The sequence below is a fragment of the Schistocerca gregaria genome, unplaced genomic scaffold (genome assembly GCF_023897955.1).
Source record: "Schistocerca gregaria isolate iqSchGreg1 unplaced genomic scaffold, iqSchGreg1.2 ptg000569l, whole genome shotgun sequence".
In the NCBI taxonomy this organism is placed as follows: domain Eukaryota; kingdom Metazoa; phylum Arthropoda; class Insecta; order Orthoptera; family Acrididae; genus Schistocerca; species Schistocerca gregaria.
This window is the reverse complement of record NW_026061960.1, coordinates 129,959-145,056: the sequence shown is the minus strand read 5'-3', so window position 1 is coordinate 145,056 and position 15,098 is coordinate 129,959. Positions and strand designations below refer to the sequence as shown.

Below are 15,098 nucleotides of genomic sequence, written 5' to 3'. Positions count from 1 at the left end.
TGGCTAGAGCCGTTAACTCTCTCAGTTGGTAGAGTCATCTGATCTCTTTGAAAAAGATCTGTGCATGAAGTTTTCAAAACCGAGCTTACTATCAAGCAAAGTGCCGTATGCGAAGTTTACCACGCCTTTAAGTCTTCAAAAAAATAACGACCAATTTTAGTACAATCTTCTTTTTTTTATTTGGTGAAAACGTTGTTTTCCTGTTACGATTGCAGCGCCTCCAAAACTCGAGAGGGTCGAGCCTTCGTCGGTGCTCGGTACCAGATCCAAAAAAAAGTTAAAGGATCGACTCTGACGTATATTGAAACAGCTCTACAAAAAGTTTATGCTACTCTTCCCCTTTCAATTGACATTGCTTTCTTGTTTGTTCTGGTAAAAAAGGGCTACCTCATCATGTGCTGACTAACCGATATGCTGATCCGCTTTTTTCTGGGGTTACTGTGCACAAGCCCTTATGTGTGTTTTGTGTTACCTCACACACATACCGCAGTTGAGAGAACTGGTTTTATGTGTCAAATGAAGGGGAAAAATAACATGATGCCTTTTTGCGTCCTTCGAATCATTTTTCTTGCCTACATCTTCATGACGCCCAGGTTTATGTGAATGCAGTCGTAAAAAAAATTTATTTTTTTGACAAAGGATTAGGTCCTAGTGGTTTTTTCAAAAGCAGCCTTGTCACTTATCAATTACAGTTTTCATTATGCTACAAAAGACCAGCGATCGCATCAAATCATGCGTATGTTGCAGTGCACGAGTCGTACATGTTCTTAATTATCACTTCTAACATCAGTTTTTGGTTTCGAAAAGGACAAACATCTCTCGAAGTTTATCAGAGACTCCTACGGCCAGTTTTACCTATATTCTGGATTTGCGGCTAGTGTAATTGGTGCACTGTGTACGCTCCTAATTCCCGTGACAAATTTTGTGTATCGATTTTGACTGACTAATTTTGGCTTTTAGCTCTTTTACGATATAAATACTTCAGAAAGCGTGTATGCAGCTATACAGTTCTTGAGCTCGACTTGACCGGTTGCACACTCTCCGAGCAACAGCCAGATATCAACCCACTCTTTTCCTTATTTGTGGATGAAAAGATATTGCACGTGCACACGCTGATTTACGCACTCAAGGTGGCATCAACTGATCACAGAGTGTTAGGTTTGGTGGTCAAGCTTGGCCAGATCACTGCGAATCTAACTCAGTTGCAGGAACTGAGGAGCGCGGTGGTAAATTTTCGTGCTACTGGCAAGAAAACCTTATGCTATGCACACACCTTCAAGGAATTTGCTGATGCTTCAGCTTATTATTGGTTCGCCAGTGCATTTGAAGAAATCTACGTTTCCCCGTCTGGTTATGTTAACGTGGTCGGGATTAAGGCCAATTCTTTTTTCTTGAAGGGCCTGTTCGAAAAGGTGAATCTAGAGTTTACGCTCGTTGCGCGAAGGAAATACAAGACTGCTCCCAATATGCTGACGGAATCGCAGTTCACTGAAGAACACAAAGAAACTGTCGAGTACATTTTAAACTCTGTATATGATCAGTTCATTACTGACATAGCAGCGAGCCGTAACATGGAAGTCGATAATGTGAAGAGTCTGATTTACAACGGGCCGTACAATGCGGCGACCGCTTTAGATTTGAAGCTCATAGATGGCCTCAAGTATGAGAATCAATTCTACAACGAAGTATTGAATTCGAAATTTGGTTCTATTGAAATGACCGTCTTCACCAGGCTGTGCAGACGTCTGACGAACCGAGGGCCCTATGAACTTCTCTACATCGATAGGTATTTTGAGCGTGCTATCGGCAAATACTATCGAGGAGCAAAAACCAAGATCGGCTATATTGACTTAGTCGGTACTATTTATATGGGAGAGAACAAAAAGACATGGAATGGTTTAGACATCTCCGCGGGCTCTGAAACCCTTCTTTTGGCCTTCCGTGAGGCTATCGCTTGTAGTTCCATCAAGGCCATCATTTTTCGTATTGACAGTGGTGGTGGAAGTGCTCAGGCATCTGATATCATCTCAGACGCACTCCGCCTCGCTAAACAGAGCGGAAAAAAAGTAATTGTGTCAATGGGCCAGGCCGCAGCCTCTGGTGGGTACTATGTTGCCGCTCATGCGGATAAAATTGTTGCCAACCCGCTGACATTCACTGGAAGTATCGGTGTGTTTGCCGGCAAACTTAGCATGCTCAAATTCTGGAACCAGTTCGGTATTACGTTTGACAGCGTTCAAACGTCTCCTAGCGGCGAGTATTTTGATCCTTTGTCCGGATATAGCGAAGAAAACCGTGCAAAATTGGAGTCCTTCGTCGACGATGTCTATGATCAGTTCAAAGGTCATGTTTGTCAGGGTCGATCTTTGACTCCAGATCGCGTCGAGGAACTCGCTCAAGGGCGCATTTGGACGGGAAAAACCGCCCTAGAAAAAGGGCTGGTAGATGCGCTCGGCGGTCTAGAAACTGCTATTGACGTTGCTAAAAAAGAGCTTGGACTATCCACCCAAACCGCCATCTCACTCGTTCCTTTTCCTGCACCTACTTCCATGCTCGAAAAAATTTTCCCAAAACCTCAAAAAAATTCCAGAGACATACGCAAAAGAAGCGCCTTCTCTTCCTTCTACACTCTGTTCCCGTCTTACCTTCAAGCACTTTTTTCAGTATTCAGCTGGACCTCAAAGTCTGCTACTCACATGTTTAGAACCATCAAATCCCTCGAAAAACTAGCGCCACTTGTTCATCTCAATCACGACAGCTCTGAATTATACCTCCCCCCTTGTACCATCGATTTGCAGACAGACTCTATCGTCTCTAATCTCACAGCCTAAACAACAACTCGTACACAAAATGCGCGTACAATAGATATATCGTGCCTCTTTTTCCATAAAAACGTCTTTTGTATTTGATGAAAATTTTCGTAAATCACCCGCCCCGGTCAGCGCGTGCGTACTTCACACTATCACGTGCGTTATGACCAGCGTGGTCCGGGAGCGCCTAAGTAAAAGAACACCCATCCTCACATCTGTGTTAAAAAAACACAAGCTCCGTTGCTGAATTTTTTTTTGTGTGAACACAATTAAAGTGCGATTTATCATCTCTATTCCTCTTCAATCGCAGCTGCCCCTATTATCTAATTCCACCATCTCTTTTTCTCTTTCTGAATATGTATTCAACTTCCTACACTTTGATAGTGTAAGCTTCCCCATCTCACGACCTCTTTTTGTGTCAGGCGCGCATGACTTTTCTGACCATTATCGTTTTTCCTGACTCGCTAGAAGTAGAAGATGAATGACCCTGATTTCAGTGCTACAGAAGACGATGATAAGTCCAAGAAAAAAGTACCGTCTTTTTTTCGTTACATTCAGCTCGTCGATAAAAGTGTCTCTAACCGCTTGTTTTAGTTGAATCGAAACGGTAATTGATGAATGGAACAGCCGTATTTGTGTTGTTTGCACAATCAATTGTGCTTATTGACGATCTTTTTTTTTCTATCATGTTTTTGTGAAAAATGAGTGTAGTCCAGAAGAAATGGACTCCGATTGATGATATGACTTTGAAAGATGGGATACAGGGGAGCTCTAATTTTCAGAAGCTGGCTCGTTCGCTTCGCTTCTCTGTTCGTTTTACGGCGTTCGAATTGGAACAGCGATGGCGTCAATTGCTGTATGACCCTGAAATATCTGAAATGAGCACACGTGCTATGTCAGAGTTGCCTTACTGCTTGAAGAGGGCTATGTGGTCTGAGAAGGAAGAGGAAATTATCATTCGCGAAATCAACGAAGGCGTTTTGAGTTTCCAGGCCATATTGGATAACTACAGACCATTTTTTCATCCAGTGCGAAGCGCCAGGTCTATAGAGGCGCATTGCATTAAAAAAAAACTTGGAAAGCATCGAGAAATAGGTGGAAATGCCTCTAAAAAAATGAAAATGGCAAAAGCTGAGGAGACAGTACAAATACAACCACCTTCATCACCTAAAGATTTGACCCTTCCTCCAGACCAAGACGAAAATGTCTGCAGAAACATTGACTGGGATAAGCACCCGGACTGCATAGCCTACTTGTTTTGGAAATCAATCATTTATTTAAATGGAGAAAAAGAGGTGGTGATTGGGCGCTGCAAGAATGACACAGTCGACGTTAATTTGAGAGATGAGGAAGGGAACGCTGCAAAAATATCGCGAAGACAAGCTATTATTTTGTATGATGCTGATTTGAAGACATTTTCGTTGAAAAATATTGGGAAGGCTCACGTGATGGTCAACGACCAGGAGGTTGACAGAGAAGGATCTGTTATTCTTCCCTCGAAATGTGTTCTTTCTGTACGTGCGCTTTAGTTGCGTATAGTTTTGTTTTTAATGATTGAATCATACAGTTTTACGGCTTGCTATTACTGATCCGCTTGCTATCAGTTCAACGAGTTCAAATTGATATTTCAGATGGTAACACCTCGAAAAAAGCAGCAAATCTCGGATTTTGAAGTCTAAGCATTCAATGTTTGCAAGAAATCAATGAATGGTATTTTGAACTGGATTAGAATAGAAGCTGCGGGTGATACTTACGCACTAGGCTTTTGCACTTTGTGTGGATATGGCTGCGCATGAGTAAAAGAACCAAGCTAGTGTGTATTTATTAACATCTTTTTTTATATCAAAAACCCATAAAAATCTTAGAAGGTTGTCTTTCACTATTCAGTTTATGAATGCCACAGCAGTAGGTAATGTGTTTTTTTACAATAAACAATATATATGAAAAAAGAACGTTTGGTTTGTTTTAGTTGACCTGGTGATTTTTAGAGCGTGCTGTCTGTGCCACAATAAGTTTGCATATAAGCTGTCGTTGGGTAATATCGTTTCACTTTTCCTCTCTTCGAATGGTGATGCAACCTCGGAGAAGCTAAATGAAATGTGTTTTATGTTGACCATATGCCACAACTTTGACAGAAAGGCATAGCACACACTTTCAGGGCATCGATCTTTTTGTTGTACTCGAAGTGGGCTGTTCTTTTTCCGCTGTCTCTTTATCAGAAAGCTTTTTCTGAGCCAGCGCTATGTTTTGGAGCTTCGAGGGATGTTTGATATCTGTTAATGTAATACACGTGACAGCTTTGTGATGCCCGGAAAATTGGGCGATGGGCTTTTCTTCGTTAATATCCCACAGATAGGCCAAATTGTCGCTGGACGCTAGAAATGAGGGTCATGAGTAAATTGTACGGATGAAGATGGTTTCATTAAAACTCGCTACGTACCAGTAGCTAGATATTCGGAGTTGTACGAATAGACGCAGTCCCAGACCCACCGCGTATGTGATTTCAGAACATTGTATAGGGAATAATCCTTTGTCTTCCAGATGCAAATCGTGCCGTCGCTCGATGTTGTGGCCAAAGTTCTTAGATATCGAACGTGTATCAGTTAAAAGCCATAGTAAAATGCGCGTTTTCACAAGTCTTTACGTACGACATATTCGGGCTATAGAGGACTTTGAGAACGTATGCATTGTGTGCCTGCCAGCATTTTTCATCGTTAAAGTATTCAGCGGTTTCTGGAGAAAGATTCCAAACATAACATTTTCCATTATTCAGAGCAGCGCAACAATAATTACCGTCTTTTGAAATACTGAGAGACTTTACAGAGGTGTCTTCTTCTGGGGTCTAGAAAGGATGAAAGGGTTAGAAGAAAGAAAATTGTGCAACTTTGTAGATCAGTGCATCTTTTCCTATCGAACACGAGGGCATGCTTGGTAAGCAAAAAAATTGTGCGACCGATAAACAAAGCTATTATGTATCTGATCGTTGATGATCTTAAACACAATCGTTTTAGAGGTGTTTTCTATGCTTGGTTTTCGTACAAATTGCATTCTTTTTTTTCCTGCACACAAGTCATAGACGCACAGTACACCATTTTGGTGGCCTGCAATAAAATCATTCTTAATGTTATTTGTATTATTATGAGATAAAATGGATAAAGATAGATAGGTGGTAAAGGGTTTACGCCTTCTAAAACAAAATAAAGACGTACTTGGTTCGGATGCAGCTCGACGGTGTTGCAGGCTTCTGTATAAACGAATTCTTTTTGAAAGTTAGGAAGTCGAGGATCCCATATCTTAATGGTGCCATCTTCACTTCCAGAATATAAAAAATCACCTTGCTTTTCAAACCCAATCGCTGTCACATTGGTCTTATGTGAAGAGAAATTGCTGACCTGTATGAATGTTACTCCTCCTCGAGGTTAAAAGGGCTCCAAAACAGCGATACAGAGGGGAACATTTTAGCGACGAAGCCAAGTACCTGAATTGTAAACGTACAGGATTCGGATTATTTGAGGTCAGCTCGTATAACTTGATGTGCGGATTCCCAGCGGCCGCCAAGTACTTTCTGTTGGGAGTGAGCTCTAGTTTATTAACTTGCTATCAAAAGTTAATGTTAGCATATATCAAGAGAAACACGGTATTTTTATATAACTGAAAGATTGACCTGAGTAAGTACGTACAGATTCACTAAACTGTAACGTTCGATAGCAAGACTTGTTGCTTACTTCCCATAGTTTTATGGTATGGTCAAATCCCCCTGTAGCTAAAATAATATTTGGCATAAGGCAGGTATATTTTTGTGCATGCCAAAAGCACTTCGGCTGTTTTTGGCAAAACTAAGCTGGCAAGTAGAACTAAAATTTGATAAATAGGATCTGAAGGAATGCTTTTCGGAACAAGTTAAAAGAAAAATTGGGTAACTACGAAAAAAGAATAATAACAGCGCTTCAAGTATAAAAATATGTGCTCAAGTGTGTTGCTAGTGCCGAAATACCAACTATAGAACATGCTTGTAGAGGCTCCCTGAAAAAGTTAAAGATCCGAATTGTATAAATATGTATCCGTTAAAGTTATATTGCGCTGCACAATTGATTTTTTGGTATCATCTTTTCGAACTGGCCTTTTTTGAGCCCGAAATATATCTATCAATAGACATGTTTTTGCAGTTTTTTCCTATCATCAAGCTTAGGCCTCTTTTCCCTCTTTTAGCAGTACTAGCTTTAGTGTGAGGGTTTGAAAGATCTTCGTTTGGGACTTCCATAGTGCTATTCAGTCGAATGTCAGCAGGATCTTCAGACGATTTTTTTGTCTTAGATTTAGTGTGATAATCGTCATGGACATTAACAGAACGGTTGTCTTCTTTCGTTTGTTGACTGTTGTTTGACGAATCTTTTGTATCTTTTTTCTTATTTGTACCCTCCTCGTTTGAATTGTACAAATTTATTTGGTTTGGCCTCTTGCCGATAGAAGGCATGCCATCCATTTGGTTCAAAACTTCATTTTGTTGGATGCCATCCGAGTTATCCATGTTGTTCAATAAATTGGCGAAAGTATTCCACCAAGGTGTAAGGCTACTATCGTCATTATAATGAATTGTATCAAAGCCTTGATTCAGCTTGTTCATTCTTCTATTACGGATCATGTTAAATACTCGTTTAGCATTAGCTGTATATAAGTAATTGTTTATATCCTTATTGTGTTGCGATAATGCATCTACAGGGGACAAGAAATTTTGGCCATTGTGCTGGAAAACCTCATCCAACAGAGTTTGATCATCACCCCAAATTGATCCGGCTAGGGCCAAAAATTCTATAGCATCTCTATCTTTTGCGTCTTCATCTAAAAAAAAAATTGGTTACAAAACTGAAAAACAAGAGGCTGAAAACCCAGAAGGAAATGCGGATGTCCTAGTTCGTGATAGTTCTAATAAATAAATTTTAAATGTGCATGTAAGTCTTATTATAGATAGGTTGGTATCTCATTATGTAATAAATGATACAGTTCGAGTTAGTTGGTACCATTATTGGTTTCATCGTCAGGCATTTGCTCTAATTTATATATTACACCTGTTCAACCTGATTCAGCTATATAAGCACCGTTTTTTTGAAATCTACGAAATAAATTCACAACGAACGGATATTATAAATGTCGTTTATATAACATAAGATAGCGTGTCGGGGCAAACGGTAATAATTTTTCTTAACAGTAGCAGTAATGTGACTAATTTTTCAATAGACTGGTCTCAAATTATATATCTTGTTGACTCCTGATGACAGCACCAGCGTACTGTTGATTTTTCTTATTGAAGCAATAATATTTTTGTCGAAATTTTGACAATCAAAATAAACATATTATACATCTTGTGTACTTTTTACCTATCAGACATTTTTTGTGATCAACGGTATTCATTGCTACACGCCCCACTGGCTGCGCATTTATTAATTTGGAAGCAATAAAAATAGGATTATATTCACACTTCAAATTTATCAATCCGAGATATTTAGCACTCGATTAATATTGATAGCAGCTCTTTTTCTGAGCGTCAATCTGCCTGCCGAGTACCTCTTACTTGTGTTTCGGATAAACACTGGAGGAAATGGTAATTTTCATTGAGGTCAATACATACACACGGAGACAATTACACATACTACGTGTAAAGAAGCGGCTAGTAACACGCACGGTGCATTGAGTCTACATGTAAACGAAACCAGGAGGTAGGGATTCACAACATTAAGATTGAAAGATTGTGTGGTAGGACAAAATAATTAAAGTAGCATAAAACTAGCAATTCAATCAAAAGAAACTTGTTGCTCAGGGATTTGGCAAACTGCACTAAAAAAAATATATATATGTGTATATTTTAACAGTAGCAGGCTGTATCTAAAAAGTCAAAAAAAAAGCTGATATTTATAATATTTTTCAATGCTGCGGAGTCTACTCATAACAAGTGGCAGCGGCTTAGTATTGTTCGAAAAAGAGTGGGTAAAGGAATTTGAAAAAGTATGAGACCCCTAATCCACGAGATGGGTAGATCTGGAAAAAAAACCGCACTTTTTTTTGCGATAGCATCTAATATACTTGTCGCCTTGAAGCTGATGGCTAACAAATGATTTCCTCAAAAAAATTTTTATAGCCTGCTAAATGGGGAGGACTAATTCGAGCGCTTGAGGAATTTTCATCACAATGCGTCGGCTTGCCCGTGAGTTATATGGAATTTCCAACAGGTTTGTCTAGGCGCCTCTTCGCATTTAGCTTTTGTTGATCAACTTATTTTGGTTCATTTCAGCTCTGACTATAGTGGTTTTGCAGTTGGCGTGACGTTGGCAGTCGACTCAAAGACGAGCTTAATCTGCGCCGTCTTCCATGATTTAGATGGAGTACGTACGCCAATACGTCGTTATACATAACTGCACAACGCGTAGACAAGCTCGCTCGGTTCTTTCAAGACATAACAAACATGGCACAAGGTTTGTAAAAAAAGCTTATACCAAATCTAATTTTATGTGTGCACATGTCATCTATGATAGATGAGGGAAGTAGCGTGGCTTGTTGCTCAAGAAGTTTTACTACGATTTAAGGAGACCTATCGTAACAAGGACTTTTCAATTTTGTGCGTCAAACCAAACCAATATTTGTCCTACGGCAACAAACTGTACACCTGCATAAACAACACGATTAGAACAGTTATAGCAGAGCGTAAGTTAAATCCATATAATGATTGCATAGAGATCATCATTACGACAATCTGTCAAAGATGACTGAAAATCCTACCTATCTTTCTTGTCTAACCATTTGTAAGTTCAAACGAATGCGGCCATCTTGGCATCTTTGCTTGTATTCGACAACACGAGAGAAACCATCGCAGAAGGGCAATTAAACGATACGCTATCTGTACTCGCGAATTTCCATGCACTTCAAACTATGGCCGATGAAATATGTAAGTTTACAGAGAGTCTTTCTTTTTGCATGATCGCGAATTAAAGAATTCTTTCTATATTTCCACTATTGACTGAACACGATTTTTTAAAACTCAGTTGATTCTAATAATCAAGAATCGTGTTTCATGTCTCTGCACATGCCTAAAAAGGTTGTAATGGTACATCGTGTGGGATCGACGGCATCTCTAATTAGCATATGTAAAAAGAGCGTGCCAGAAGAAAACTACTATTACAAAATTCAAAATGCAGTATGGGTACTAGAAAAGAGTACGATTTCGTCCAGATGATCATTGTTGAATATTTTGGCCGTACATTTTCTAACAAACATATTTTTCTCGCAAGTTTTGCATTTGTTGTCGTTGTATGAATAAATCCGTGTCAAAAAAATAATTATGTGAAAAATATCGTTGTAAAAGTTTAGAACATCAATTATGTTCGGCTGCCTTCAGAAGAACCTGCTTAACTATCGGTCTTGGAGCTTTTCCGGGAAGCAGAATCGCAGATTTTTCTCTGATGCTAATCATGATGACTATGCTGAGTCATTCAAGCGAATCATACCGTATGAAAAAAATCAAATTTGTTGAAAATGATTCCGGCAGCTAAGTCTGTTGCTGTTATATTGTACTAACCCTAATAACGGTCACTTTATTTGGTTCCATTTACCAATTTTTTCGATTAAAGATACACTCGCCGGCAGTTATTTGATGTGGTCATCGACATCGAACAATATAAATGTTTTGTTCCCTGGGTTATGAACTCTATTGTTCTGAGCCAGCAGCCGTCTTCTATTCGTGCAGAACTCGAGATCGGTTTTTTACAAATGAGGACGAAATACATTTCTCGTGTTACTTATGACGCTCCCAATTCTGTCGAAGTACGCTTTCAAATATTTAAGTCAAAATCATTCTCGTAAAGGGGCGGTTTAAGTCAGATTTTTCCCAGTTCTAAAATAACCTTTCATGTCGAATGATGCGGCCGAGTCTTGCCTAATTCTAGGTTGATGCCGAGCCTGGGACAGTCTTTCATCGACTCGAAAATTTATGGAGGCTATCCAACGGTCCAGACCCATACAGCTGTGTTTGCGAATTCACGATCAGGTTTAAGTTCAGAAATCTTTTGTATCAAAATCTTAGCATGACCTACTTTACCGAAGTACAGAAGGCAACATTAGCTGCTTTTGAAAGTCGATGCCTTTTACTATATGGACCTTCGAAGTCAAAATATAGATAGAATTTTAACTTTTTTACACGTTTGCTTTCCTCGACCCAGGTAGTTGCTGGTCTTGTTTTTTGACCCTGACGGATGGGTGTAGTGCGCTCATTTTTCTCTTTTTATTTCCAGACCATGGTGATGCCTGGGGCAATCTGTTTTTCGATCCGATTTCTTTTGTGTGATCTGTTATATAGCACATCGAGCCTGTTCGGCCTTGAATCTTGTGGATGTTGTTGTCATTCGGTTTTGAGCGTGGCGTAGATAGCATTGACAAAATAAATAAAACCGGAGTCGTCAACTTTTTGTGTTGTTCCCATTCCTTGACACTATTCAAGAGTCCAGTGGCATTTTCAGTTTCAGTTATTTCGCTCGTGTTTGAATCGCTCAAGCCGACCAAATCGTCAATCTTTTCATCCATTTTTTTGAAACATTCCTCTTCAGATAGCTCTAGGTTTTCATTGTCTCGACACGCCTCGACCAAATCGTTAGAGTGGCCCGACTCGCTTGGAAGCTCTAGGTGCAAGGGGCTCGATCTTGCGTGACTTCCGTTTTCATAGGCTGAGCTATCAATGAAGGGATTCCTAGTTTTGCTGGGCACCGGAAAAGGTGAAAAAAAATCATCTGAAGGCACTTGATTTTCGTTTGAATTGTGTACCTCTTTGGCAAAAGAAGAAGTCAATATTGCTTTTTGAGAGTTGACCAAGTGATTCAAGCTACCATCGTTCGCTTGCGGAAGCGCGTTTTCTATCCATTCATCTAGACTTTCGCACTCTTCTGCGAAACCTGATGCAGCTGTGTGGAGCAAATTTATCTCGTTCATCATGCAAACGCCATCTGAGATTGATAGCTCCTCTGTGTTTTTTGCAACATCTTCTTCACATGAATGGCTTCCTTTGTCAACTTGCTCTAAATTGTCGCTTCGATCGTGGTAGCTCAAGCACAGTGGCGGCTTCGTGTACCAAGTCAATACCGGTTGAGGGTGAAAGAGCAACTTGATGTTTTCCACTATCGATACCTGCTCTGTATTTGCGCAACAGTTCTCATTGTCTCGCCCTTTCTCTTCATTGCGTTCGCATGCTACTGTCGAACTTTGGTTGATTAAAAGCGCAATTGTCCACGCTTTTTCGGGACTGCTGATAGAAGGACTGGACTCGATTAGCTTTCTCTCTTTCCAGGTAATACATTTCAGAACACGTTGATCGTGTTTATCACGCATGGCTTCAAAATTGCGAATAGATGAATATCTACCCTGTTCGTGAACCACGCGACTTATAAGAGAGAGTAGGCATGCCCATACCTCTGAGGTGGCAGCAATACTGACCTGATGGAAACTCAGAACAAAAATCATCTTTCTGTATTTATTCCAGCTGTCGCGCATTTCCAACTTTGCAGCTTTTGGGCCGTTTGATAATATTAAACAACTCTCTCTAACCGGACCCGGGAAATGGCATAGCCCTTTCTGTACTACCTCGTCAACCAAACCGTTTGGCTCGTGCTCACTAAACAAGCCTTCATTACTGATATTAAAAACTCTTTTCCTTTTGCATGATACCTCTCCAACGTTCTCAAGATCACTGATCTCTACACATCTAAATCTCATTTTCCGCTTTCTTTCTGTTCTCTTGTTCATTCGATCGAAAAGGCAGCGGTTTTCAAAACAAAAATACTTAACTTGTTTTTCTAAACTGCCATACGCATACCACTTTGCACTCCTTTTCTTTATGTGCGTTTTGCCTTTCGCATAACTTCTGTCTTGATGGCTTGAATGTTCTGTTCGTGCTCGAGGATCAACTGAGCCCTTCGTTAAATCTGAGGGGCCAAAAGTATCTTCCAGGCCTGACTCGCCAGTCTCTGAACAAGCGCCATTCAACGCCCCCACAGATTGAACTGTAACACGCCTGTCTTTCGAAAAAAGTTCTGTACTTGATTCTTCGCTTGTCGGCTGAATTGAGTTGCAATCACCCATCTCTTCTACAGATACACAAAAACCATTTTCATCGCTTGCACCCTCTGAACCAACCTTGTTCGTATCATCTGTTTTGTCTCTAAAAAGCAATACGGCCGAACTTCTATGCACGGTTTCTCCACCTTGGTCTAAGTGCACCGAACAGTTTGATAGATTCGCTATTTCTGGAATAGTACAGTGCGCTTGTGTAGAATGGAAATCGATTTGCATCAATGATGTACTGATCGGGTGCAGGTTGTTCTTACTGTCGGTTATCGAGGCCGCGTTCCTGTTCAAATTAGAAACTTCTCCTCGTTCGTTTTCTACATTCAAAAAATGTGAATCGAATCCATGTCTACCCCTTCGTTGGCCTTCTAGTACTTTAAAAATAGAATTTCGAAAAGCGTTAGAGAGACCTATCGCACCAACATCAACTTTGTTCTTCGACGTTAACTCCAACTCTTCATGTGTCCTTGGTGTGGCTCGGCCGACTAGCTCAGTTTTTACTTGAAAGCTTCGCGTGTCTTTTACATGCAAGTTAAAATAGCAGGGATAGTTGCCATCGTACTGATTTTCTGAAGGGGGTCCATCCTTAGTCGCTATTTCTAGTAGAGCACTTTCTTGTTCGAAAAAGACTGAAGAACTCGCGTTTAAATGGGTCGCTGGAGATTGCGTCTGAATTCGCGAAAGCAAAGGCGAACCTGGCTGAGAAGGGATCTGGCCTCTTTCTGCTTCCAAATTGAAATTCCACAAATTGGTGCGTGCCAAATTGAATGTACCCTGTCCTTGCGAATACTCACTATTCATTTTCAACATCACTTCATTTGGACTAGGAGCTACAAAAATTGCATGAGAATCTGAGTAGCAACAAGCATTATATTTCTCATTAGTTATAGATTCGGCCTCACGCTTTGTGGAAAGCATCTGATTATAGGGAGCACTAGATGTTTGCAGCTCATCTGCCGTTGAAGGCCACAGTGGCGGTCTTGATTGATTTTTTCCAGATTCTGTTTTTTTCAAAAATTCCTGCCATATCCTTGAACTTTGTTTTTTCTGTTCTATTTTGGCGGAAAAACTTTCCCACAAGTTAAATTTCGGCTTTGATATCTGGGAAATCGCCTCTCGTATGCTACTTTTTTTACTGGAAATAAATTCAGACCTTTCAGGTACGTAACTCAAGCTACCTTTCAAGACGTCTGTAGAGATAGACTTGTTATTTGAAATTAAGGGTTCTTCAAAGCATTGGTTCATATCGTACTTTCCTAAATCCCAACAAGTCGATTCTTGAAAAAACTTTTTATTATCATTTGTCCAGTTATACGCGCATTGAGATAGACCTATGTTCCAGCTATTAGCTCGGGCACCTGATTCTGGACGACTATAGGTGCTTTGCTGTCCAAAAGGACGTATCTGGGTGTCTTGAATGACATTGAAGCTCAGTTCGTGATTGGAGTTCGCCACATTTAATGAGTTTTCTCTAAAAGGAGCATCGCATCTGGATGATGCAGATTGAGAAAAATATGCATAATTAGAAGTTGTCAAAATAAATTCATTGCTCTTTGACAGACCCATGCTCGAAATGCTTGGTTGAATAGTCTGTATAGAACTGGAAATACTTGGCATGGGAACTTTTGTAATTTTCTCTTCGTTTATACATTTAGTACCAATGCTGTCTCCCCCCTCATGAAAGTTCTCCATTAAAAAACTTCTAGCGTACTTTGACGCTTCGAGTATTGATGCCATTATAGGATTCAGATTGCCTCCTATTTCAGGTATCAGCGTGGGATATACTTCAGCAGAAGGATCGCGAATCTGCACATTTTCCACTCCCACGTAGCTGTTTGTAGAATTGAGAGAGCTAAAACGTTCAAATCCTGAATACCCATCCATCCTTGCTGCACTTGTTTGTATGATTCAACGAATTCTGTTTTTTTAATTCTGAATAGGCTTTTCACTGGAAGTTGGCTAGAAAGGTCAGAATGAGCAGGTATCTAAAATATACTTACCAATTTATAGACAGGTTAAGTGACTACGCTTGACGAGACTAAGCCAAAAATGAAGTGAGTATTGCCAACAAAAATTTATTTTTGACAAGTTAATTTGGTACAAGATTCATTAAATCTATTCGACAGTCCTTCGCAAACAGACCAATACCAATCAGCGAAATAAAAAAAGGTTTCACGTACTGAATGT

At 40.1% G+C, this 15,098-nt stretch overlaps 2 protein-coding genes and 1 long non-coding RNA gene across 4 annotated transcripts; 2 read left to right on the top strand and 1 right to left on the bottom strand.

Annotated features, from left to right (window-relative positions):
* Positions 1-5: 5 nt before the first annotated feature.
* On the top strand, positions 6-2,864 carry LOC126315241 (protease 4-like). The gene is made up of 4 exons (XM_049992485.1): positions 6-105; positions 161-736; positions 808-895; positions 961-2,864. Exons 2-4 carry the CDS (start codon positions 701-703, stop codon positions 2,829-2,831), a joined length of 1,995 nt encoding a protein of 664 aa, XP_049848442.1. The 5' UTR covers positions 6-105; positions 161-700; the 3' UTR covers positions 2,832-2,864.
* A 246-nt stretch (positions 2,865-3,110) lies between these two features.
* LOC126315251 (uncharacterized) lies at positions 3,111-5,178 on the top strand. The gene is made up of 4 exons (XR_007555928.1): positions 3,111-3,195; positions 3,279-3,341; positions 3,405-4,324; positions 4,415-5,178. It is a non-coding gene; the product is annotated as an uncharacterized LOC126315251 (long non-coding RNA).
* LOC126315249 (uncharacterized) lies at positions 4,965-6,721 on the bottom strand. Of its 2 annotated transcripts, none has more exons than XM_049992493.1 (7): positions 6,491-6,684; positions 6,306-6,407; positions 6,020-6,202; positions 5,850-5,927; positions 5,459-5,652; positions 5,251-5,390; positions 4,965-5,185 (listed from the first exon to the last, which is right to left on the bottom strand). In XM_049992493.1, the coding sequence occupies exons 1-7, from the start codon at positions 6,590-6,592 to the stop codon at positions 4,965-4,967; spliced, it is 1,020 nt and encodes a 339-aa protein (XP_049848450.1). In that variant the 5' UTR covers positions 6,593-6,684. The 2 variants fall into 2 exon arrangements, 1 of the variants encoding a protein (XP_049848450.1); XR_007555927.1 differs by having other exon boundaries at positions 5,101-5,185; positions 5,850-5,911; positions 6,491-6,721.
* Between the last annotated feature and the right edge of the window lie 8,377 nt (positions 6,722-15,098).

Coding starts and splice junctions, on each gene's coding strand:
- LOC126315241 (XM_049992485.1), top strand. CDS start 701: ATGCTACAAAAGACCAGCGATCGCATCAAATCATGC. Junction 737..807: donor GCGATCGCATCAAATCATGC/GTATGTTGCAGT, acceptor GGTTTCGAAAAG/GACAAACATCTCTCGAAGTT. Junction 896..960: donor TAGTGTAATTGGTGCACTGT/GTACGCTCCTAA, acceptor TTTGGCTTTTAG/CTCTTTTACGATATAAATAC.
- LOC126315249 (XM_049992493.1), bottom strand. CDS start 6,592: ATGCCAAATATTATTTTAGCTACAGGGGGATTTGACCATACCATAAAA. Junction 6,408..6,490: donor CGTTACAGTTTAGTGAATCT/GTACGTACTTAC, acceptor AACTTTTGATAG/CAAGTTAATAAACTAGAGCT. Junction 5,653..5,849: donor GAAAAAAAAGAATGCAATTT/GTACGAAAACCA, acceptor CATCCTTTCTAG/ACCCCAGAAGAAGACACCTC.